Source organism: Onychomys torridus, chromosome 3 (assembly GCF_903995425.1).
Source record: "Onychomys torridus chromosome 3, mOncTor1.1, whole genome shotgun sequence".
Lineage (NCBI taxonomy): Eukaryota > Metazoa > Chordata > Mammalia > Rodentia > Cricetidae > Onychomys > Onychomys torridus.
In genome coordinates this window covers 31,596,942-31,621,294 of record NC_050445.1, presented here as the reverse complement: position 1 = coordinate 31,621,294, position 24,353 = coordinate 31,596,942, and the positions used below count along the sequence as shown (strand labels likewise).

Below are 24,353 nucleotides of genomic sequence, written 5' to 3'. Positions count from 1 at the left end.
AAATGCCATGTTTTCTAGGTCCATGAAGTGTTTGAAGATTACCTGTCCATCTGACCTATGTATTTATAAATCTGGATAACCTAACTAACATAATTATAGAGATGACAAGCATAGGTGACAATAACTATGTAAGTCTTATCTACCTAAACAACCTAAGGACTAAGCTTCCTATAAATAAGGCAAATAGTCTGTAAGCAAATGTACAGTAAAAGGACAATGACTTTAAATTGTGACAATACACAAAATATCTTTAACAGAGGTAGGAATGTATAGTGCAATATGCAATATGATAATAATCCTAAATATATATCAGTATACAGAATATCTTAAACAGAAGTAGAACATACATACAGTATGACAGATATAAATTCACATTTGTATCAATATACAAATATTTCACATAAAAGTAAAAATATGTGTACAATATAACATAGTTCTGTATTTGAATCAATATACAAATTATCTTAAATAGGAATGTAAAAAGTTTATAATTGTATCAACATATAAGAATTCATAACAGTGCAAAGGCTACTATATTACTAAATTTGTTTACTAATGTATATGACAGTCTACCATAATATCTTATACCTTGAGGGTTAAAACTTCCAGGCCAATGCTGGGATGGCTATCCACTACAACCCTCAGTTAAATGATTTTTATTCTAAGAGTCACCGTGGTCATGGTGTCTCTTCACAGCAATAGAACACCAGCTAAGACAGAAGATTTATGTGGGCCACCATGCGTGTGTGGAGGTCGGAGGACAACTTGCTGGAGTTTATTCCTTCCTTCCACACTGTAAGTCTCAGGGCTCAAACACAGGCCATTAAGCTTGGCAGCAATGCCTTTACCTGCTGAGTCATCTGACTGGGCTCCTATCATCACAGATTAATTTACATCTTACACACATGTCTATAAGTTTTGTGTCATGCTTTTCTCAGGGTGGCGATTTTGATATCTATTCATGTTTCTGCAAGAATCACTTATTTGTCCCTTTTATTGATAAGCAATATTCCACCATCTGGACATACCACATTTTGTGTGTTTGTTTGTTTTATGTGGGTTTTGTTTGTTTGTTTTGAGACAGGGTTTCTCTGTGTAACAACAGTCCTGTCTGTCCTGGAACTCACTTTGTAGACCAGGCTGGCCTCAAACTCACTGAGATCCACCTGCCTCTGCCTCCCGAGTGCTGGGATTAAAGATTTTTTTTTACTGGCTAGTTTTATGTCAACTTGATATGACAGAGTCACCAGAGAGGAAGGAGTCTCAAGTGAAAAAAAAAAAAAATGCCTCTATGAGATCAGGCTATGGGTAAGCCTGTAGGGCATTTCCTTAATTAGTGATTGATGTGGGAGGGCCCAGTCCATGGTGGGTGGTGCCATCCCTGGACTGATGGTCCAGAATTCTACAAGAAAGCAGGCTGAGCAAGCTAAGAGGAGCAAACCAGCAAACAGTACTCTTCTGTGGCCTCTGCATCAGCTCCTGCCTCCAGGTTCCTGTCTCGTTTGGGTTCCTGTCCTGACTTCCTTTGATGATGAAGTATGTCATGGAAGTTAAGCCAAGTGTACCCTTTTCTCCTTAAGTTCCTTTGGTCATGATGTTTCACCACAACAATAGTGACCCTAACTAAGACAGATTTACTTATTTTTCTGTTTGTTTGTTTTTGAGAAAGGGTTTCTCTGTGTAGTTCTGGATGTAGTCCTAGAAGTCAACTGTAGAGCAAGCTGTCCTTGAACTCAGAGATCTGCTGACTCTCCCTCCTGAGTGCTGGGATTAAAGGCGTGAGCCACAATGCCCAGCTGATTTATATTTAATTGTGTGCATTTGTGCATGTGTTAGATGTTAGATGTATGTACATGTGAGTGCAGGTGCCCAAATCAGATCCTCTGAAGCTGGAGTTAATGGGAGATTGTGAGCCACCTTATGTGTGTGCTGGAAACTAAACTCAGCTCCTCTGGAAGAGCAGTATGTACTCTTAACAACTGAGCCATCTGTCCAACTCCATGTTTGTTTTATTTAATAAGATTTGTGTGCTGGATGGTGGTGGTATATGCCTTTAATGCCAGCACTTGGGAGACAGGCAGAAAAGTCTCTGAGTTTGAGGCCGGCCTGGTCTACAGAGCAAGTTCCAGGACAGCCAGTGCTACACAGAAAACCTGTCTCAAAAACCAAAAATAAAACAAACAAACAAAAAATGTTGGTATAGGGGTTGGGGATTTAGCTCAGGGTAGAGAGCTTGCCTAGAAAGTGCAAGGCCCGGGGTTTGATCCTCAGCTCAAAAAAAAAAAAAAAAAAAAAAAGTTGGTATGTGGGTGTGCCAGTATGCTCATTTGTGTGTGCATGAATGGAGGTCCAAAGTTGACTTTGAGAATCTCCTACACCTTATCTTTTGAGACAGGATTGCTCATTGAACCTGAAGCTTGTAGCTTCGGCTAGACTATCTGGCCAGTGAAGCCTAAAAATCTCCCTGTCTACTTCTCCCCAGTGCTGGGGTTATGGGTACTGAAGATCCAAACTGAGGTCTTCACATAAGAGCAACCAACATTTTACCCACTGAGCCATCTCCCTAGCCTATGTTTTTCTACTCATTTCTGTTAGTGGATATTTAAATCAGTGGGTTTTTTTGTTTGTTTCCTTTGTTTTTTCAGGACAGGGTTTCTCTGTGTAGCCTGGCTGTTCTGGAACTCACTCTGTAGGCCAGGCTGTCCTGGAACTTAGAGATCATTTTGCCTCTGCCTCCCAAGTGCTGGGCTCATGTACGTTCACCAACCCACCCGCCTTAACTCAGTGTTTTTATGAGTATAGTTTGCACATCAAGAGTAACTCCAAATGTAGTGTCCTGTCTTCCACATTCAGGTTATGTTTCAAGTGGTCAACACCTCCGTGCCTAAAACTGCCATAGTGGTTGGCCTGGCTTGCTAAACTTATTAGAATCAGTCAGAAAATGATACCAATAGATCCACATAGTTTATATACAGACAGTAAGAACAAAATTAGTGAGCTAAGCAGAGGATTTATCTTGTCATCCCAGTACTTAGAGGGCTGATGTAAGCAAACCAAATCCAAAGACTACCTGGGCTACATGGCGAGTTCCAGGGCAGCCTAGGCTTTATACCAAGATCATGTATCAAAATAACAAAAAGTAAATAAATAAATCACTTAAGGGAAATTAACTCGTTGAGTGGTGATGGCACATTCCTTTAATCCCAAAACCCAGGAGGCAGAGGCAGGTAGATTTCTGTGAATTTGAGGCCAGTCTGGCCTACAGAGTGAGTTCCAGGACAGCCAGAGCTACACAGAGAAATCCTGTCTTGAAAAACCAAAAACCGAAACAAAACAAAAGAAAAATGACGGGGGCTGGAGAGATGGCTCAGAGGTTAAGAGCACTGGCTGCTCTTCCGAAGGTCCTGAGTTTAAATCCCAGCAACTACATGGTGGCTCACAACCATCTGTAATGGGATCTGGTGCCCTCTTCTGGTCTGCAGTCATACATGCTGTATACATAATAAATGAATAAATCTTAAAAAAAAAAAAAAGGAAAAGAAAAAATGCCAAAAACAAACAAATTAACAAACACACCAAAAACCAAAAACTAAACCAAAACAAAAAAACATTTAACCCAGAGTGAGGGCACAGAGTTGTAATCCCAGCAGATGGGGGTGGAGGCAGGAGAGTCAGGAGTTCTAGGTCAGCCTCAGCAGAGATAGGGAGTTCCAGTCCAGCCTGGGCTAAAGAGAAAGATTGACACTGCGTCTTTTCTCTATATCTTTTGTTATTTAACTAAAAATAGATAGATAGATGATAGATAGACAGACAGACAGACAGACAGACAGACAGATGTTTATGTGTTTGTGCACAGGAGTACAGTGCCCAGGGAGGCCAGAAAAGGGCATCAGATCCTATGGAGCTAGAGTTCCAGGCAGTTGTGACTGGCCTGAGTTTATTTGTTCAGGCTGGCCTCAAAATTTTGACCTTCAAATCTCAGTCTCTTGCACATTCAGTTCTGCTCCACCAAGTCCAACAAGAATGAGCTTTGGCCGGGTGGTGGTGGCACACACCTGTAATCCCAGCACTCAGGAGGCAGAGGCAGGCAGATCTCTGTGAGTTCGAGGCCAGCCTGGTCTACAGAGGGAGTTCCAGGAAAGGCGCAAAGCTACACAGAGAAACCCTGTCTTGAAAAAAAAAAAAAAAAAAAAAAAAGGACTGAGCTTTGAACAGAATCTCACGTGATAAACCAAGCCTTTGTAGTAAATAACTGTTTATATTTATTGTAATGTAATGCTGTTGACATTTATTCTGAAGAGCTTTTTTCTTTTCTGGTAAGGATTTATTTTTATTTTATTTCATGTGTGTGGGTGTTTCACTTGCATGTGTATCTGTGTACCATGTGCACTCAATGCCCTTGGAGGCAGAAGGGGCCCTGGATCCTCTAGACCTGGAGTGATTGACAGTTGTGGGCTGCCATGTAGGTGCTGGGAACTGAACCTGGAGCTTTTTTTCTAAAGGTAAGACAGGGCGACAGTATCCCTTCTTTCCCCAGAAGCTCACACGACCCTTTCCTCTTCTACTGACCATCTGTGCACTCTTTGCTTTGTTCTTGTTTTTGAAACACCAGGTCTCTGAAACCATTTGATAGACTAGGCTGGCCTCAGAGTTTTGACAATCTTCCTGTCTCTGTTTCCTCCTGAGTGACAGGGCTGCAGGTGGCAGGCCAGGCTCTGCTTTTGCTTTTTTTGTTATAAAGTAATGGGTTTTGTTACAGCACGTCTCCTACATCTGTCATTGTTTCTTGCCCCTATCTATCCCCTTCTTGTGTTTGCTCATATCTACCTCCCTCTCCCCCAGGGCCCCACGCTTTCAGGCTGGCTAATGTCACATGTGTTCCCATTTTTCTCTTCACCCCACACCACCGGAAGAAAGGTATGATGGGAGCGTTTATGCCCAGAAGTTTCTCCTGGTTTCTAATGGTAACTCCAGCACCATTCTGATTATCTTCACTCTGGAGCGGCTGGCATTGCTGGTTCCGACAGATGATCATTCATAGGGCGGTCTGATCTGTTGTGGAATGTAGCCCGTTCCCACTCCAGTGCTCCTGGAGCTTTCTCGTGTCCGTTTGGGGCTAGCTGGGCGTTTTGCGTTTTTTGTTCCTGGTTGTCTCCTTGCTGACAGCTGAAGAGGAGGACTGTGAGGTAGAGTACACCACCACAGTTCCCGCTTTGGGGTCTCCAGCTCCCGGATGCCACAGAGCACTGAATCTGAAGGCCCTTCGGTGTCTGCCACTTGAAGGGGCTTCAAACTACATTTCTGGGAGGCCCGGCAGAGCTTTCTTTCTCTTCGGTACAGGGTTTGGGGAGATGGGAAGAAGCAAACAGCTACAGCAGGACATAAATGTGGAAAATAAAGGGAGCCAGCAAAGAGATGGAACTTTATGGTTTGGGCCTCAAGGGGGGCACTGGGGTAGACAGTTCTTTTTGGGTAAGAAATTTATTAATGCCACAAACCCACAGACAGTCTGCAGCGTGGAAGGGAATCCAAGGACAGTTCACACCCAAATGTCACAGTGGGTATCCCTTCTAATAGATTTCAGAGAAAATGGGGCAGTGGGGTGCCACATCAAAGCTTGATGAGTACTCCACAGTCCAGGCTTGTTACCAGACTGTCTCTCCCTCCAGGTGATGGGGAGAGGAGGATGTGGGTGTGATCTTGAGTGTGTAGGGGAGTATGTAGAGGCAGGAGGAGTCCCTTCAGTTAATGTGTATCCATCATACGGTGTATCACTGGTAGCTCCACACAGCTTAGAACAGTGCTTCTCAACTTTCCTAATGCTTCGGCTCTTTATACACTTCCTCATGTGTGGTGACCCCCACCATAAAGCTGTTTAATTGCTACTTTATAACTGTAATTTTGCTACTGTTATGAATCATAATGTAAAAATCTGTGTTTTCCATAGTCTTAGACGACCCTGTGTTGGGGGTTGTGACACACTGGTTGAGAAACCCTGGCTTAGAGTCTGTTAGCTTGGGGCCAGTACACAGAACCAGCCACCAGGCAATAGAGACACAGTTCCAGATGGGTACGAACTAAGCAGTGTTTGGACTGGGTTCTAACAGAAGTGAATAACTTTTTTTTTTTTTTTTTAAAATGTTATTTGAGACTTAGGCTGGGACTATGTAACCCAGGATTGCTTCCAACTCAGAGATTCTCCTGCCTCAATCTCCAAAGGGCGCCACCATTTGCAATGCAAGTAATTTTAACTTTGTGACATAAAGAATAAGGGCCTAGAGGAGCTTCTAAAATGTACCCCAGCAAGTCAATATTACGTAGGCTGTCGGTTGGGGAAGAGTCTAGTTCAGATACCTGAACAGAGGGTGACAAGAAGTGTCGGTGCTAGACAAAGGTTAAGATATAAGAAGCTAGTGAGACAGTGTCTAGTTTAGCAACCTAAGTAGACTGAACTGCTCTTAGAAAATGGAGGGGGGGGGAGACAGAGAAATAGAGAGAGGAAGGGAGGGGAGAGGGAGGGAGGGAGGGAGGGCAAGTGAGCAGAGAGAGACAGAGACAGATGAGGGAGGGATGGACGAAAGGACAGACAGACAGAGAAACCAAGCTATGGAAAGGACTATCCTTTCTCTCTTTTCTCCCGGACCCCGCCTCCAATCTCCGTATTATAAAACCTAATGTGTTCAAGAGTGTCCTCAACACCTATGTGCCTCACAGGGCATCCAGGACCTTGCTCTGAAGTCTCAGTTCCCTGTAACCCAGAAAAGCTCCCCCCTCCCACCCTCAGAGAGAAAGTACTCGTCCTTCAACGCTGTACCACCAGCAAACTATCTGGATCTCACTGGTGAGATCTGGTGGGTTGTCCTCTCTACCAGATTGCAAATTATCAACAAGCATCATACGCTCCAAATGAAGGGCTACCTCACCCTTGAGTTCCTGCAGAACTCACCTCCCACAGAAACACCGCTGACTTTCGGCTTCCAAGTAACCTGCATGTGATCCTGTCTGGTCCGCATTTAAAAAGAAAAAAAAAGGGGGGAGGAGGGATAGAGTCATTGACCCTAACTGGGTTTGCCCAAGGTACATACAATTAGAAACAAACCCAGCTGAAAAACTCCAAATTATTCCTAATTAATTCCTACTATAGTAACTACTAATTTCCCGCCGTCTTGTGTTTATAGCCCGCTTGAAAATTCGAAACACAACCATTTTAACGCATTTCTGGCTGCGGAAATGGCCTCAGCACTGCCACCGGGAACAGAAACTGACCACTACACAAACGCCACCTAAAGACCAGCTAGAGCAAAGGCAAACCCTGAAAATTAGCCCAATGGAAGGGGCCTGGATTTTCCGGTGAAAATTTGACGGAGAATAGAATCAGAGCGAGGAAGAGCGGGCCAGACTTCTCAGCGGGTTTGGTTCAGCAACCCTGCAGGCCCTCTATTGCGCAGGCGCAGTTCCACTACGCTCAGAAACAAGAGCACGTAAGCAAAAGCAGGAGCCGGTTCTGATCTCATTGCAGCTACTGCTTGCAGGGTAAAACAGTTGGCTCTTGGTTTCTAAACTACATTTCCCAGCAGGCTCCGTTTCCATACAGATAATGGGTTTGGTTCTTCGAGATAGGATAAAAAAAAAAATTAGGTGGTGACGTAATAAACAGGAAACAAGTTGATTATAGTGTTTGAGCGCCTTAGCTCAGAGAGCCCCAGTGGCCTAATGGATAAGGCATTGGCCTCCTAAGCCAGGGATTGTGGGTTCGAGTCCCATCTGGGGTGGTTCTTTTTTTCCCCAAATAAAAAGCGAGTCAAATCTACTAATTTCATTTGTGTATTTATTTTTGAGACAGGGTCTCTCCACATATCTCTGGCTGTCTTGGAACAAACTATGTAGAGACCAAACTGGTCTCGAACTCACAGAGATCGGCCTGCCTCTGCCCCCAGAGTGCTGGGATTACAGGCGTGCGCCACCACCGCCCGGCCATTTTGTTTTAAAACTAAAGAAACTGTGTGAGCCTGAGGGGTGCGGTTTGCCACACCAGGATTCGAGTCCATTTTCGTCCCCTGGGCTGCGGGTATGCGTTTAATTTAATGACACCCCTGGGAGAAATGGTCGCATGAGCTTTGCCAAATCCACACTCTCCTGCCGTCCGCACTTTCTCCCGAGTCTGGGCGGCCGTCAGCTAACGGAAGTCGGAAGCGAGGCAGTCCCAAGGCCCTGCGGCTGCAGGGTGTCGGAGCATGGCTACCTTTGCCTTTCTTCCAGTTCCCTAGGGCGCCCCTCGGCGTTTCCCGGGCAGGGCCGTCGGTAGACGGCGCTGTGGAGCGCCCAGGAGCCGGGGCGGGGCGCCAGGCCGTGGGACCAGGCTCGGCCAGGACGGGAAGATGGCGGCCCTGGGGCCCCCGGCGCGCACTCTGAGAGGCCTTCTGCGGGAGCTGCGCTACCTGAACGCGGCCACCGGGCGACCGTATCGCGACACAGCAGCCTACCGGTACCTGGTGAAGGCTTTCCGAGCACATCGGGTACGGGAGCCGCGTCCAGGGCCCCGGTCTCGGGTCGCGAAGACGAGGGTGGTCTGGGCAGGGGAGTGCGGTGTCGTAGGGCAAACATGCCTGCATAGACCTGTCTTCCACCTGCGGTCCTCACCACAGCCCAGGCCCAGGGCTAGCCTGTGGTCTCAAGCCCCCATACTAGCCCAGAAGCCACGTGGGGGCACCTTCTTAGGGACTTGAGTAGAGCTGCCTGACGGGTTCGTTGGTTTGTCTGGCACATGGGTGTGCAATGGCATTGTATGAAGTATGTATGGCCGGCATTGTGTGAAGTAGCCCTAGGGGTCTTACACGCCCTCTCCCCACACTTTCCGCGTTGAAGTTTTTATAGGAAGCAATGTTTTTGTGCGGCGGGGAGTGTGTGTGTGTGTGTGGGGGGGGGAGACAGAATTTCACCATTAAGTTGGCCGACCAGGAATTCAGAGATTGACCTTGAACTCTGGTGTCAGATTGCCTCTGATTAAAGGCATAGGCCAGACAAAAGCAGTTTTTGTTTGTTTTCCAGAGCTGAGGACAGAACCCAGGACCTTGTGCTTGCTCGGCAAGCACTCTACCACTGAGCTAAATCCCCAACCCTTCTTTTTTAAGACAACGAAGTGGAGGATATTGGGGAATATTGGAGAGTTCTTCAAGTATGGGTACTGTATTATTTATGTAATATCATCATTGAGAAAAGCAATGACTTGTATTCTATTAGGAGATTGCTCTCGCATCTGCATCATTAGCTTGCTATATTAACAGGATACATCTTTTTCCAAAGATTATTATGTATACAGTGTTCTGTCTGCATGTATCCCTGCAGGCCAGAAGAGGGAGCCAGATCTCATTACAGATGATTGTGAGCCTCCATGTGGTTGCTGGGAATTGAACTCAGAACTTCTGGAAGAACAGCCAGTGTTCAGAGCTTGCAACCTCTGAGCCATCTCTAGCCCCAGGTTTCATGTTGTACTGCTGTAACGAACATGAACACACGGCATGCGAACCTTAGGAGGTACCACTGTGAAATCCCTCTTAGTCAGAAGGGAATGGAAGATGGTTCATTTCCCAAATGGGGGTAGTGATCAGTTCTCTGCCCTTTGGACAAGACCAAATGCAAGTGGGACCGCTAAGGCTCAGGGCAGTACCTGTACAAGAGTAAGGGGAACTAGAATTTAGGGAAGGAATCCTAATGTTCCTGAGCAATCATCTTAACTGCTGGATTTGAGTAATGCAAAACCTTACAACTAAAATGCATTTAGCTTTTAAAAAGTCATAATGTTAGGGACTGTGTGCACTAAGAACTTGGGCCAAATATCAAGAATAAGATGCACCTGGCAGTGGTGGCACATGCCTTTCATCACATCACTCTGAGTTTGAGGCTTGCCTGGTCTAGAGTTGAATTCCAAGACAGCCAGAGCTCCATAGTGAAACCTTGCCTCAAAACAAACAAACAACCCACCCAAAATAAAACAAACAAACAAATAACCCCCCAAAACAGTACCAGCAAAGAAACTTTTCAGGAAAACATCAGAATTCGTGCCCAAAATTCTAGGGCTGACCCTTACCTTTAATCCCAACACTTCTGAAGTATAGGCAGGTAGATACCTGAGTTAAGGCCAACCTGGTCTATAAAGAACATTACAGGCCAGCCAGATCCACTCCCAGCCTTGTCTTCTCAAAGTAAAGAGCAGGACTCCCAGGGACATCAGCTGAACACAGCACAAGATACAATAAAATTAGGCACAAACCCTCACATCAAGGCTAGGCAAGGCAACCCAACCCAATAGGACATCTTTTTTTGGGGGTGGTGGTGTTTCAAGACAGGGTTTTTCTCTGTACAGCTTTGGCGCCTGTCCTGGAACTCACTCTGTAGCCCAGGCTGGCCTCGAATTCACGAAGATCCACCTGCCTCTGCCTCTCAAGGATTAAAGGCGTGCACCACCACCCGGCTCATTTTTTAATCTATCTATCCTTATATATACTTTTTGGGGTTGTGTGCATGCCAAACGTGGGGGTTGGGGGACAATCTGTAGGGGAGTCAATTCTCTTTCTCTACTGAGGGGTTCTGGGGGATTGAACTCAGAGCATCAAGTTTTGCAGCAAGTGTCCTTACCTACTGACAGTGACTTTCAAGCCAGCTAGGATACAAAGTGAGACCATTTTCTCAAAGAGCAGCCCCCCCCCCCCAAACACACACATACTAAGTTTGACCGAGGTATGATTGTGGTGTCACATACCTATAAATCTCAGCATTGTAAAACCAAGGTAAGAAGACTGAATTACAGGCCAGTCCATGCTACATAGTAAGACCTTGTCTCTAAAAAAGTTTTGATTCCAGCAGGTGAGTGCTGTTGGTATTACATTAAATATTATATGCTCGAATTTTCAGATTGAGAAAAGGAATTATGCATACAGTGGTGCTAGGGGTGAAACACATCCCCATCCATACAGAATTCCTCATGTTCCTGTTCCTTTTCCACAACCTTGGAATCCCAAAATAGTTGAGGGCAGAGTACTCAAATCAAGTGTTATGAAGAACAGCCATGATTTGGAGTTAGTCTGGACATTGACATGGACTTTCTCGTTTGTAAAGTCATTAGAATCCAGACTTTCCCGACGGTTAAATTGTATAAACAAGTTTAAGTAATATGAAAACGTACTTATTTCACACACACACACACACACATACATACATACATTCATACATACATATGATTTTCATGTTACTACTATTGAGAACAACACCTTTATTTTTGAGATAAGTTTCTGATTTTGGAGTGTAAGGTGTTAGGTTTCAGGAAGTCCATATATCCAGAAATGAGCTCAAGCTGGACTACGTAAGGATTTCTGGAGGTTATAAAAGAGCCAGTACTCCTCAGGAACTTGTGAAACGGGTTTCTACCCCACAAAGGAGTCATTTCCCGTTACTCCTGCCAGAAAAGACCTAGCTGTCTGTTGAATTCATCTGTGGTTGTACATCAGAGTCCATGCTAGCCTCTGGGCTCTCACAGTCCCTACTCATAAGTTCTTGTTACACATTTCAAACCCCCTACACTAGCATCCTGGCCCCATTATACACCACCACCACCCCAACTCCCAGGCTGTTCCAGCTCACTCTACTCCTGCTCCCCACCTATTCATTTTCCTTAAAATCCACTATCTCTTACTGTCATGGCCCTGGCCATGTTCAGTCTACTGCATCTTTTTCTTTCTGCTGTGGACTCTTCCAGATGCCTCTGGATATTTTCTCCTATTCACAATAAAAACCACACCATGAGCCTGGGGGTGGCGGTGGCACATAGCTGCAGAGGCAGGCCTGTGAGTTTCATGATAGCCTGGTCTACAGAGCAAATTTCAGGACATCTAGGGCTACACAGAGGAACCCTGTCTCCAAACAACAACAAAACCCAAACCAACAAACCACACTATGGAGTGGCCATTTCAGTGATTTCTTTAATATACTCCCCACCCCCATACTAAAGGTGTATGCCATGTTCAAGTCATGGAAACAAAGCAGAACCTTAATTTGTTTAAAGGGAGGAAAAGCATGTCTTTTTTTTTTTTTTTTTAAACTTCTACACCAGGTTTCCCTGGGCTTGAACTAGAGGTCAACCTGCTTCTGCCTCTGCCTCCTTGATTATTGGCATTAAAGGTGTGGGCCTCCACCACCAGGCTGCTGCTAGTTAGTTTTCTTGGTGTTGGGAGTTTGAATTACAAATAAAACCTGTGGTAGGAAGCAGATGCTAGGTATGTATGGATCTTTATGTGACAGAACATCAAACCGGAGTGTCTGCATTCTGTTACTTTGTAGAGGAAGCTCATTTATCAGATCTTCCTCTGGGGGCATGTGGATACTTGGGGTGTTACCAGGCCGTCTGACTTTGTTAATGACGTTTTTTAGGTCACCAGTGAGAAGCTGTGCAGAGCCCAGCATGAGCTTCATTTCCAAGCCGCCACCTATCTCTGCCTCTTGCGAAGCATTCGGCAACATGTGGCCCTTCATCAGGAATTTCATGGCAAGGGTGAGCGTTCAGTGGAGGAGTCTGCTGGTTTGGTGGGCCTCCAGTTGCCCCATCAGCCTGGAGGGAAGGGCTGGGAGCCGTGATGGAGAGTCCTCAGATGCCCCTTCCTTCAAGAATCCAGCCATTTCTACCACTATGTATTTATTAAATATTTTGTAAAGTGAAGCTTGTTGTTTTGTTGTGTGTCTTTTGTTGACTGAGTGGTTAGGGAAATAACACCGGAGGGGGCTGCAAGTGAATCTGCTGAATTTTTTAATCGGATTACTTCCTGTTCTTGGGTGTCAGTGCTCTTGCACATGCAGGTTTGTGTGGAGGCAGGGGGACACAAGGGTGCCTTCCTCAAGTACCTCTCTGCCTTATTTTTTGACACAGTATCTCTCACTGAACTGAGTACTAAGAAGTCCCCAGGACCTTCTGTCTTTGTTCCCCAGCTTGGGGGTTAGAAACATGCACTATTTATGAGGGTGCTAGGGGTCTGTGCAAACTTTAACAAGTGGGTCTAACCCTAGTCCCTGAAGTGCTTGGTCTAATTTATAACCTAGAGTCTTTTTCTTTTTTCTTTCTTTTTAAAAAGTAATAATGGAGAGATGGCTCAGTGGTCAGGAGTGTGTGTACTTGTCTTGCAGAGGATCTGAGTTTGGTTCCCAGCACCCACATCAGGGAGCTGACAACCTCCATTTTTAACTCTAGTTTCAAGGGATCTAGCACCTCTGCTCTCTGCAGGCACCTTCACTTATGTGCACATACATACACACATATACATAATTAAAAAAACAAATTGTTTTGCTTTTGCTTATTTTTGAGATAGGGTCTCACGATGTAGTTCTGACTGGCCTGGAATTTGCTATGTAGGCCAGTGGGACCTTGAACTCAGAGACCTGCCAGCCTTTGTCTCCAGAGTGCTGGAAATAAAGTGCCACCATGCCAACCTTTGAACATAAATATTTTAAAATATACAAATAATAAGTAATGCAAGCCTAGTGTCTTAAGGAATTTTAATGCCATAAATGTAATACCCATATTTATCCCTTCTCTCTTCTTCCATTTCTATTACATGTGGAAAGCATTACAAAGTTTACTATGTGCCAGGTGATGGTGGCGCATGCCTGTAATCCCAGCACTCAGGAGGCGTTGGCAGGTGGATCTCTGTGAGTTCGAGGCCAGCCTGGTCTACAGAGCTAGTCCAGGACAGGCTCCAAAGCTACAGAGAAACCCTGTCTCGAAAAACCAAAAAAAAAAAAAGTTTACTATGCATCTTTCTATATATCTCCTATGCCTAGAGAAACACAGAATTAAATATATGGGTGTGGATCTTAAATTTTTATTTTCTTACCATATGATATGTATGAGTGCAGGTGTTTATGTACCATCATGCAGGTAGAGAGGTCAGAAGACAATTTTAGGGACTTAGCTTTCTCCTTCCACAGTAGAATCCAGGGACTTGAACTCAGGTTCTTTTTTAATTTTTTTATATTTTATTTATTTATTTTTGGTTTTTTGAGACAGGGTTTCTCTGTGTAGCTTTGCTCCTTTCCTGGAACTCACTTTGGAGACCAGGCTGGCCTCAAACTCACAGAGATCCGACTGCCTCTGCTTTCTGAGTGCTGGGATTAAAGGTGTGCGCCGCCACCGCCGCCGCTGCCGCCGCCACCACTGGTGAACTCAAGTTCTTAGACTTGTGCTCCAAGTGATTTTACCTACTTGCTGGTCCAGTGTGACTTTTATAAAAGTACCCAACTGTGATGTGTCCTGGCAGGAAATAGTTGGAATAAGGTTGAGGGGGTACATGAAGATGTGGGATGAATTAAATCATGTCAAGCAGTAAGCTAACAACAGTGGGAGATAGTACTATTACTTCCTTAGGCCTGATAAGCAGGGGCTCCTAAGGATGACAGCCACAGCTGAACTCCAGCCCGCAGGATGTCCAGGAAGAGGGACAAAGAGCTCCGTAACATCTGCCCCCACTACTGTCAGCTTTCTCTACCTTTTAACCTGCATTTGAGCAAACGCTTCTACTGCATTCAGCTAGCAAGATAGAAAACGTGGCCTCTGCTTGGTATTGTTCTCCTTGCTCTATATTTACTCTGCCACAATCTGCTTCTGCGAGTTTATGCTTCCTATTCCTCTGTCTTCACGTTGGCTGCCCCAGGGAAACAGTGATAAATCTCTTTTTCCTGATAAAAGAACAACTATTTACTGACAATTCTTTTTTTTTTTTTTTTTTTTTTTGGTTTTTCGAGACAGGCTTTCTCTGTAGCTTTGGATCCTGTCCTGGATCTTGCTCTGTAGCCCAGGCTGGCCTCGAACTCACAGAGATCCACCTGCTTCTGCCTCCCGAGTGCTGGGATTACAGGTGTACGCCCGGCTTACTGACAATTCTTTACTCCAATACTGAAGAACTACAATGCAGTGTTTTCAGAGGTTAAAGAGAAGATTAAACAGAACCAGTAATGGGAACATATCAATTTAATGGTACTGAGTTCAAGTTCTTATGCTCTACTAGTTTTCAGAAGCCACATGAAGGTTAAAATGCCTTAAAAGTATCTTAAAATTCAACCTTCCTCCAACATGGAGAGGAATTTTAACGTTTAATATTTCTTTCAAGTACTAATCCCAATGAAACTGATAACTAGTTCAGCATTTCAGGAAAATAGACAATTTTTAATTTTTGTGGACTGAACAGTTCATAGAAGAAATGATTACTTACACAATTGCATGATATTTCCCATGTTATAAATAGCAATTTGCATTCACCAAGAAATATTTTACTCTAGTCAAGTGTAGAAATATAACTACTAAAATATAATTTTACCTGAGTAAAAAAATATGAAACACTTAACAAGTTCGCATGTCCTCTTTGTGTAGGGCCATACTAATCATCTCTCTATTGTTCAATTTTACCGTTATGTGCTACAGAAGCAAGCACCATTGATAATCTTTTGGTGGAACTTTTAAACTATCCTAAATGATCCTTTTACTTCAAATGTCCTTAATTCCATAACTAAAATTAATTTCTATAAACCACTAACTCTTCTTATTTATGCTGTGCCTTCTTGTATATAAGAGGGGCATTCCCTACCCTCAAGAAAGTAGACATACTTTTAGACCAAAGACCATGTCTCCCTCATCTTTGTATTCTTCAAAGCACTTTCTACCCACATAGCATGTATTGAGTTGGTGTTATTGAATGCATGATCTAGTTTACTCTGTAGAATTATAATCAGAACAACACAACCATTGAAAGGGAATTTCTTTAACAATTTTTTTTCTTTTGGTTTTTTTTGAGACAGGGTTTCTCTGTGTAACTCTGGCTGTCCTGGAACTCAGAGATCTGCCTGCCTCTGCTTCCTGAGTGCTGGGATTAAAGGCGTGCGCCACTGCCAGGCTGCTGTTAATTTTCTTGGTGTTGGGAGTTTGAATTACAGATAAAACCATGTAATAGGAAGCAGATGTTCACCTCCTACAACTTGGGAAAGAAACCAATGTAGTTTTGAACTATAAGCAAGTTAATTTAGGCTAATTTGTAAAATACGTTGGTTTTTTTTCTATTGTGGTACTGGGGATTGAACCCAGGACCTCACCAGCACTCAACAAGGGCTCTACCACTAAGCTTTAGCCTTTCCCTTTTGTTTCCATTTTGAAACATGGTCTCTCTGAGAGTAAAGGTGTGCACTACCGTCTCCCAGCACTCACTCTCGCTCTCTCGCTCTCTCTTCTCCTTTTTTGGTTTTCTAGACAGGGTTTTTCTGTATATCCCTGGCTGTCCTAGATCTCGCTCTGTAGACCAGCCCTGTATTTGAATCACAGAGATCCGCCTGCCTCTGCCTCCTGAGTGCTGGATTAAAGGCGTGTGCCACTACTGCTGCCACCACCAGACTTTCATTGTATTCATGTTTGTGTGTGTAAATGTGGGCACCTGGGAGTCAGTGGCCAACTGTTGGTTCTGGGGATTGAACTCAGGTTGTTAGGCTTGCACAACAAGCACCTTTACCCACTATGCCACTTTGCTCACCTTCAACACAAGTCCTGTTAGTTCAGGCTGGCCCTTAACTCAGTAGGATGCCAGAGCACTTTGGATTTCTGTTTATCTTGCCTTAGTCTCCCAAATAGCTGGGATGTGAGGATACCACCACACAAATTGTCATTTTTTTCAGGCAAGTTCACATGTAACTTGGGTTGGTGGACTATGAGGCCAAGGCTGGCTTTGACTTCATGCTGCTGCTTCTCAATCTCAATGCTACAGACATGTGTCACCAGCATTGGCTGTTTGCTTGCTTGCTTGCTCCCCCACCTTTTTTTTTTTTGGTTCACGGGTTGTCAATGAACAATTACCACTGAGCTCCTAGCAGAATGAAGAAAAATGTCTACCTCAACACCCCCAAAGTTTAAGTAGCTAACATCAAGGAGTGAGGACAAACTGAAAACTGACTTCTTGGTAATAGTGGAATGAAAAATAATCTGCTACTGCAACAGAGCAAACATCTTACTAGCAGGCTAAAACAGAAGCAAACTCAAGTAGGGGAAGTAAGTTCCTCTAAAGAAGAACACTTGCAGGTCATATAGTACAGCGTCTTATAACTAACCACTCTTGGTAAAGGGCAAAACAACTGTAGATAGGAGTGAGTCTGGAAGCATTCCAGAGAAACTTGATTAAGAAAACAGTACTGCTGAGCAGTAATCTCAGCACTTGAAAGATGGAGCAAGATGACCATTGAAGGGTATCTTCAGCTACACAGCAAGTTTAAGGCCAGCCTGGACCCCGGCTGACAAAATCCAAAAACAATTGGGCATAGTATTGACCACCTTTAATCCCAGCACCTGGGAAGCAGAGGCAGGTGGATCTCTGTGAGTTTGAGGGAAGCCTGGTCTACAGAGTGAGTTCCAGGACAGCTACGGTTACATAGTGAGACCCTATTTTAAACTAAACCAGCCAACCAACCAAACCAAAAAGCAACACTCCTCCCCACCCCAAACCAAACAAGGCAGTGGTGTAGATTCAGTTTCTGGGCTTCAGTTTGCAGAACCTAAAGAAAATTTCAAACAAAAACAAAATGATCCCGAATGGAAAGGCAGAGGTGTCAGAAGGAATGAAAAGGAAAGTAGTGAATATATGGACACTGAATGTTGAAACTTGGATGGAAGCTGGGCGGTGGTGGCGCACGCCTTTAATCCCAGCACTCAGAAAGCAGAGGCAGGTGAATCTCTGTGAGTTTGAGGCCAGCCTGGTCTACAAAGTGAGTTCCAGGAAAGGCACAAAGCTACACAGAGAATCCCTGTCTCAGAAAAACAACAACAACAAAATCCCAAAAACTTGGTTGGAAACAGCTCAATGACAGAAGGTTTGTTTAGCATGCTCAAGACCCTGGATTGGGGGTGGTAAGATGGCTCAACAGATAGACACTTGCCACCAAGCCTGACAACCTAGCTTTGTTTCCTGATTCACATGGTAGTGGATAATCAGCTCTGAAAGTTGCCCTCTGACCCCTACACTCACACTATAGCAAAATAAATGTTTCTAGTTGTTGGGTTGTTAAAATGTTTTTTAAATTGGATTAAACCCTACAAACAAAACACCTGGTAACAAGGCATAGATAGGCAGATCTCTTTGAGTTATAGGCCAGCTTGGACTAAGTCAGTTTTAGGCCAGCCACAGTTACATGGTGAGGCACTGTCTCAAACAAACAAAAACCAAAAAAACCCCTCAAACAATTACTCAGTATTTTAGTGTATTTTTCTAAGGATGTGTTTTTCAGGATAATACTGTATTTGTAATAGTGCATCTCTCTAGAATATATTTAATTTGTACAGTTTTCTACTATTGGACATCAATTTCCTTTAAAGAATTTTGTACGCATATGAGTTTTAACTCAATGTATGTATGTGCATATGTATTCATGGTGCCTTTGGAGGCCAGAAGAGAATATCAGATCCTCTGGCATTGGAGTTAGTGTTATTGGTTTTTCGAGACAGGGTTTCTCTCTGTAGCTTTGGTGCCTGTCCTGGATCTTGCTCTGTAGACCAGGCTGGCCTGGACTCACAGAGATCTGCCTGGCTCTGCCTCCCCGAGTGCTGGGATTAAAGGCGTGTGCCACCACCGCCCCGCAGCCAGTGCTTCAAACCGCTAAAGCCTCTCCAGCTCCTCTTGTACAATTTTCAAATGACATCTGCAAGCATTTGGAGTTGTTTAGAATTTAGAGTTTTTGAACCAGACATTGTGGTATCTGCTTAATCGTAGTGCAGCTAAGGCTGGATCGCAAGTTTCAAGGCGGCTTGATTGAGCTACACAGTGTAAGAAATAAGTCACTTGGTCCATTGTCAGTATGAGCTACATTGAGATAAAGCTTGTTATAGAATCATGGATAAGCAGGCGGCACTGGCCCCTATATTCCCTAGCTGGCAGCTGGCTGCCCGTCCTATCTAGGCCCTCTTAGTTGATCCAAGGGCTGAAAAATTAGTCGGTCAACTACCTGACTGGGCTCAGAAATCAGAAGAGGGAATTTTGGGCCCCAAGATATTCACTGGATGTTTTGTCTTTTTTTGTTGTTTGTTTTTTGAGACAGGGTTTCTCTGTGTGTCTTTGAAGCCTGTCCTGGAATTCACTCTGTAGCTCAGGCTGCTGGCCTTGAACTCAGAGATTCACCGGCCTCTGCCTCCCGAGTGCTGGGATTAAAGGCGTCCATCACCACTGACCGGCTGGATGTTTTGTGTCTTGAACCAAAAGAGTGAGGAATTTGAGGTAGGGGAATATTAAAATTTAGGAAGATTTTTATGTCCCTAAAGAATTCAGCCAATAAAAACTAAAGAGTGGAGAGACATGCAACTAGGGAATTAAAAAAAAAAAAAACAAACAAGAACCCAAAACAAAAAAGTTTTACGTCAAATCCGCACCTCAACTATTTTGCCTTTTGTGTCAGGGTGACGCCCACCCAGACTTCTGCAGAACTGAAAAATGTCTCATTCCTATGCTCGCTGAGTCTCCAGCACTCTCAAGTTATTTAACGAGGGCCATTTTTTTCTCACAACAGTGGCACCCTATCTCAGAATAGTTCTCTCAATAATTGATAGTTTTCTGCAAACTACTAACGTTTGTATTGGTCCAGTATGAACTTAAATTGTTCAATGAGTGTTCAATTGCAATGAAACAGAAAACAAAAACTCCATTTCCCTTCCAAGTACGGAGAAAGTAGCGATGTTTCAGCTTAAAAGAATCACCGTATCTTTTTTTTTTTTTTTCCCCCCAGTTTGGAAAACCAGTATGCAGCCGTGGCCTAGGTATTTCCAGTTGGCTCTCTTGGGCCTTACGACGGTGAGTTATTCTGTCACCCCCACCAGCCGTGAGATTAAGAAATCAACTACTATCGCAGTTAGCAAGGCGTAGGAGTGCAGGGAGACAGCCTGCCAAGGAGCTAGGAGGCTGATGGGTGGGCCCTGCCCCGGACACGCCGCTGTGGAACACGGCCCACCCCCAGTTCTCACTGCACAGACTCGAACTTAGACTAGCAGCTTCCAGCGGTCCTAAACGTAGCAAAAGCGTCAGGACGCCTGCTTTCCAGTGAGCTGATGTCGCGTGTTATTTCTTGAACCTAACGTGTCCCGGCTAGGACACAGACGAGGGGCAGTGGCAAAAAGCCTGAGGATAAAAGGGTTAGGCGTCCTCGGCTCGGGCTGGGCCTTCCTACTGGCTCGCGATTCCGCCAGCATCAACCCTGCGAACTTCCGCCGAACTACTTACTCCGACTCGCTCTAAGCTTGGCACTTGCTAATTTGGGGCTGGGCCGCCAGCGCAGCAAGCAGAGAGGGCCTACATGACCTGCAGTTTGCAGCGGCGCAGGGCTGGGCGCCCGGGGCCCACCAGGCTCCGGAGTAGGCGAAAAGAGCGACATTCTCGCGAGACCTGGGCCCGGAGGGGGCGGGGCCAGCGCGCGTGCACGCGCCCAGGAGCCGTTAGGGCGGAACCCTTCGCGGGAGGGGCAGGGCGGGGCGAAGCCAGCTGGATGACGATTGGCCGAACCCGCCACGGGAAACGACTCGGCGCGAGCAGCGTGCGCGCTCCCGTCGCGGTGGCGGCGGTGGCGAGCGGCGTCAGAGCTCGCTAGGGGGGGTTGACGGCTTCTGGCGGGTGTCGGTGTCAAGAGGAGGCGAGAGTCGGCTAGCCCGTGTCGCGTCTGTCTCTGGAACCCGACGGAGAGTGAGGACACGAGGGCTCGCTCTTGAAGGGGCTGCCGTCTTCCACGTCCACGCCGTCGTGAGGAGCGCAGCCCGGACTGTCCCGCGACCCCTCCGACTCCCCCACTCGGAGGCCTCGAGGCCGCGGCGGCCACCGAGACAGCGCCGCACCTCCCCCACCCCTTCCCCTCGTCCCCCGCCCGCCAGGGCCCGGTCGGCGCCCCACCCCCGTCCGCTCGCTCGCTCCCTCACTCGCCCGCCCGCCCGCTACGCCGCCGCCATGTCGGCGCAGGCCCAGATGCGCGCGATGCTGGACCAGCTAATGGGCACCTCCCGGGACGGTAAGTCGCTGCCAGAGCCCTGGGGGTGGGGGAGGGGACGCGGCCGGTGAGGGGAAGGCCTCCGAGGGAGCACCTGGGCGCGCGCGTGCGGTTGAGTAAGGGGCTCCCAGATTGGTAACACGAGGTCCCGGGCTCCCATCCAGTCCAATCAGGGCTTGGCAGTCGGGCTTGGGGGCGGTGACTGTGCGGATTGGCGGGAACGGCTGCCAATGGGGCGAGGCGGGGCCTGGAAGCAGAAAGGAGAGTTTGTGCTTTTTTGCTGTTGACTTGGCCGGGTTTGGGAGATCCCAAGGCTGTCTTGCGTAGTGGGGCGGTCAGTTTTGACTGTTGGCTAGGAACCCGCGGAGCGCTGAGGCCTCCGCCCCCCAGCTCTAGCTCCCTTACCCCGGGCTTTCGGATTACCCCTCGTCGCCGCCCTCTAGAGTGTGGAGAGAAGCACCCCCTCCCTCCTGGGTTTTGAAACCTTCACTAAAAACCCCCAGTTCCAGGGACACTTCGTCGAACCCTACAGAATCAACCTTTTTTTTTTTGGTGGAAAATCTGACCCAAACCATGGTTTCTTAAAGTGGGTGTGTTTGACCCCATTTTGTAAGTTGAAAAGTGTTTAGGCCTATTTTTTCCCCGAGAGACCTCCATTTTGTTAGACAACCTAATAGAGGCTTTCTTGGTAAATATTGACTAATTTTACATGTACCCTAACCAGAACTATTTTGGAAATTTGATGCCCACTGGAATAGAATTGAAGGAAACAAAGGGCTTTTAAAAATGCAGTTAGATTAGATTTCTTAGAGTTATCTACGTGTTGGATTATCCTTTGTTTTAGATAATTTCTAAAGTGATGAAATGTTGCTTTTGGGGGATAATTAATATTGTACTTTCAAAATAAAGTTCAGTACTTGAAAACCAATCCAAATCCTGGCTTGTAAAAACTCGTTTAGGCAAGTTTCTTAGCGATTTAAAACATTTTTTTGATAAGTTGTTTTACTTACTAGAAAAGACATACATACATTTGTTGAGTGCTTTGCCGAAAAATACTGGAGAAGGTAAAACCTATTTCAGATCTTTTTAGCAATTCTTATACAGCTTTCAGTGAGTGGTTAAGTTTTAATAAAAACTCACTGGGAGCTTTTCTTAATAGAACATTAAGATGAATGGGGTGGATAACAGATTTATTCTATATAGAGGAGGGAAAAATTGAAAAAAACATAAGATTTGTTTGTAGTAAGTAAGTAATCCCTTGAAAGTTAACATTAATTAAAAATACCACTGGGGTAACCTAACTTTTCATATTTGGGTAGGATATTTATAATTGCAGCATGTCTTAACGTGTTCCTTTTCATCATGAGTGAGGGTATTTAGAAGGGCCTTCATACAGGATCTTAACAGTTCAGCTTTGTAATAACATTTTAGAAACTTTGAGGCTTACTTTATGCAGTCATTTTTAATTTGGATGGATGCCATTATTGGTATCTTTTGCATAGATAGGATTCCCTTATATTTCTCCAGAGTGTAGTTGGATCAAGCTATGACCTGTCAAGGTAACAATTCTCTGATAAACAGTCCCCATAGCATTGCAAAACTGAACTATTACAATATGTATATGTATAAATTTCCTTATGTGTAGTCTTAGCAGGAAGCTGAATTCTTAACATTCACTGTATTTAAATTTATATTTGTGTCTCTGTCCCTGTATATATATTTTGCCCTCCAGACCAGTGAATTTATGGATGAACTTACGTTTATGAGTAGACAATAGTATTTCGTTGAAATGATTCCATTTTCAGTGCTGTATTGATTCAGAAGAAACATTAATTCTGGCCTGGTGGGAACCTGAGGCAGGAGGATTTCAGTGAGTTCAAGGCTAGCCTAGGCTATATAGTTACAGGCTAGTCTGAATTAGGGCAAGACCCTGCCTCAGCAACAACAGAAAAGGAACAACTACATGTACGGAAAAGTTGAAAGAAATGATTGATTGTTTAGCCAGGTATGGTAGTGCAGTGAGACTTTAGCCCAATAAAACAGAAAAGACTTTTTTAGATACCCTTATTCTTTTGTATATGTAAGATAATATAGTACATTTCCTTCTTATTACATGTTTAATGGATTTGTAATTCAGGACCTTGAAATAAAATCAGAATTATTATTATTTTTTTTTTTTTGCATACAGTAAATTTAAAGTTATCTAAGGATAGGGAAGCATAGGTATATCACTGAATAGTACCATGTCATTTGAACTATATAATGGGAAACCTTGTGTTACACACATGGACAGCTTACCAAAAATGCTGTTGTGTGTTTGGCTTTAAGAGGTGGAAATGGGGACCCAGAAAGTGGGAGAGAGATGGAAAAGGTAGGTGAGGGTGGGTATTTAAAGGAGCTTTGGTTTTTGTTTGTTTGTTTGTCCTTGTAGACTAACTAGAAAAAGGTTCTTTTGGGTGGTGGTGCCTAAGGTTGCAATTACCCTCTTATCCTTTAGTGTTGAATTTGTGAAGGAATCTGAAATTGTAAAGGAATCCTGGGTCTCTGGGAAAATGTTGCTCCCCCTTTCCAAAGATTACTTCCCCCTCACTTTCCTAAAAGAGTTTTAATTCCTTTTTAAATTGCTTGGAGATCTAAGACTCTTGGTTAAGTGCATCTTTGTTCAGTCACTTCAATCAGCTATCTCTCAGGAGACTCATTAGAATCCTTAGGAATAGGAATTACGGTGGTAGGAAAATAAGGTGCCTCGGATTATTGGGCACTTGAAGAAAGGATAGTCCTTGGTGAGTGGGGGGATTTGGACAGTCAGAAGGGCAGCATGGTGGAATTGGGAGGTTGGGCAGGGGGATGACCAAGGAGGTGGGAGAGATGCATAAGGGAGATGGGAGGGCCAAAGACAAACTTTGCCTTCTTTGCAATTTTGCCTAGGGCCCTGGTGGTGGCAACCGCCTGTGTGCCACTGAAAATCGTGCCGATGCCTGGCATACTGCATAAATGGAAGCAGGGTACCGCGTGAGTTGAAACATTGGTCACACTATATAAAGTTTGTATATGTGAATCAGTGTAACTCAAACCCATGTAACTGGGGGTCTGTCTATATTTGGAATATTCTAATAAGACATCGTAAGTTAAGGAAAAGAACACTGGGCTGAGATTCAGGAGACCTGGTTTCTAATTAGAAGCTTGGGTAAGTCACATAACCTTTTTGCTTCAATCAAGTTAAGTCTATAATTTGTTATATGGGAAGCCATATAATTTCCTATGTTAATACTAAAAATGTTGACTAAATATAGTTTTTTTAAGAATCACAAGTAGATACCCAT

At 44.8% G+C, this 24,353-nt stretch overlaps 2 protein-coding genes and 2 non-coding genes across 12 annotated transcripts in view; 3 read left to right on the top strand and 1 right to left on the bottom strand.

Annotated features, from left to right (window-relative positions):
- Positions 1-7,699: 7,699 nt before the first annotated feature.
- On the top strand, positions 7,700-7,772 carry Trnar-ccu. The gene has a single exon. It is a non-coding gene; the product is annotated as a tRNA-Arg (tRNA).
- A 231-nt stretch (positions 7,773-8,003) lies between these two features.
- Positions 8,004-12,709, top strand: Fmc1 (formation of mitochondrial complex V assembly factor 1 homolog). The gene is made up of 2 exons (XM_036181679.1): positions 8,004-8,516; positions 12,424-12,709. Exons 1-2 carry the CDS (start codon positions 8,379-8,381, stop codon positions 12,625-12,627), a joined length of 342 nt encoding a protein of 113 aa, XP_036037572.1. The 5' UTR covers positions 8,004-8,378; the 3' UTR covers positions 12,628-12,709.
- Positions 12,710-15,364: 2,655 nt separating this feature from the next.
- LOC118580938 lies at positions 15,365-15,470 on the bottom strand. The gene has a single exon (XR_004944596.1). It is a non-coding gene; the product is annotated as a U6 spliceosomal RNA (small nuclear RNA).
- A 5,107-nt stretch (positions 15,471-20,577) lies between these two features.
- Positions 20,578-24,353, top strand: part of LOC118579893 (putative RNA-binding protein Luc7-like 2) — a 62,284-nt gene continuing 58,508 nt past the window's right edge. For 2 of the 9 annotated variants that reach the window (XM_036181675.1, XM_036181672.1), the window contains exon 1: positions 20,578-21,051. In XM_036181675.1, the coding sequence (XP_036037568.1) occupies positions 20,991-21,051 (61 nt within the window). In that variant the 5' untranslated portion in view covers positions 20,578-20,990. The other 7 variants (XM_036181670.1, XM_036181669.1, XM_036181677.1 and 4 more) reach the window with 5 other exon arrangements.

Bases quoted from the DNA above. Each gene is read 5' to 3' on its own strand.
- Fmc1 (XM_036181679.1), top strand. From the start codon at position 8,379: ATGGCGGCCCTGGGGCCCCCGGCGCGCACTCTGAGAGGCCTTCTGCGG. The intron at 8,517-12,423 runs GTACGGGAGCCG...GACGTTTTTTAG, and splicing joins AGGCTTTCCGAGCACATCGG to GTCACCAGTGAGAAGCTGTG.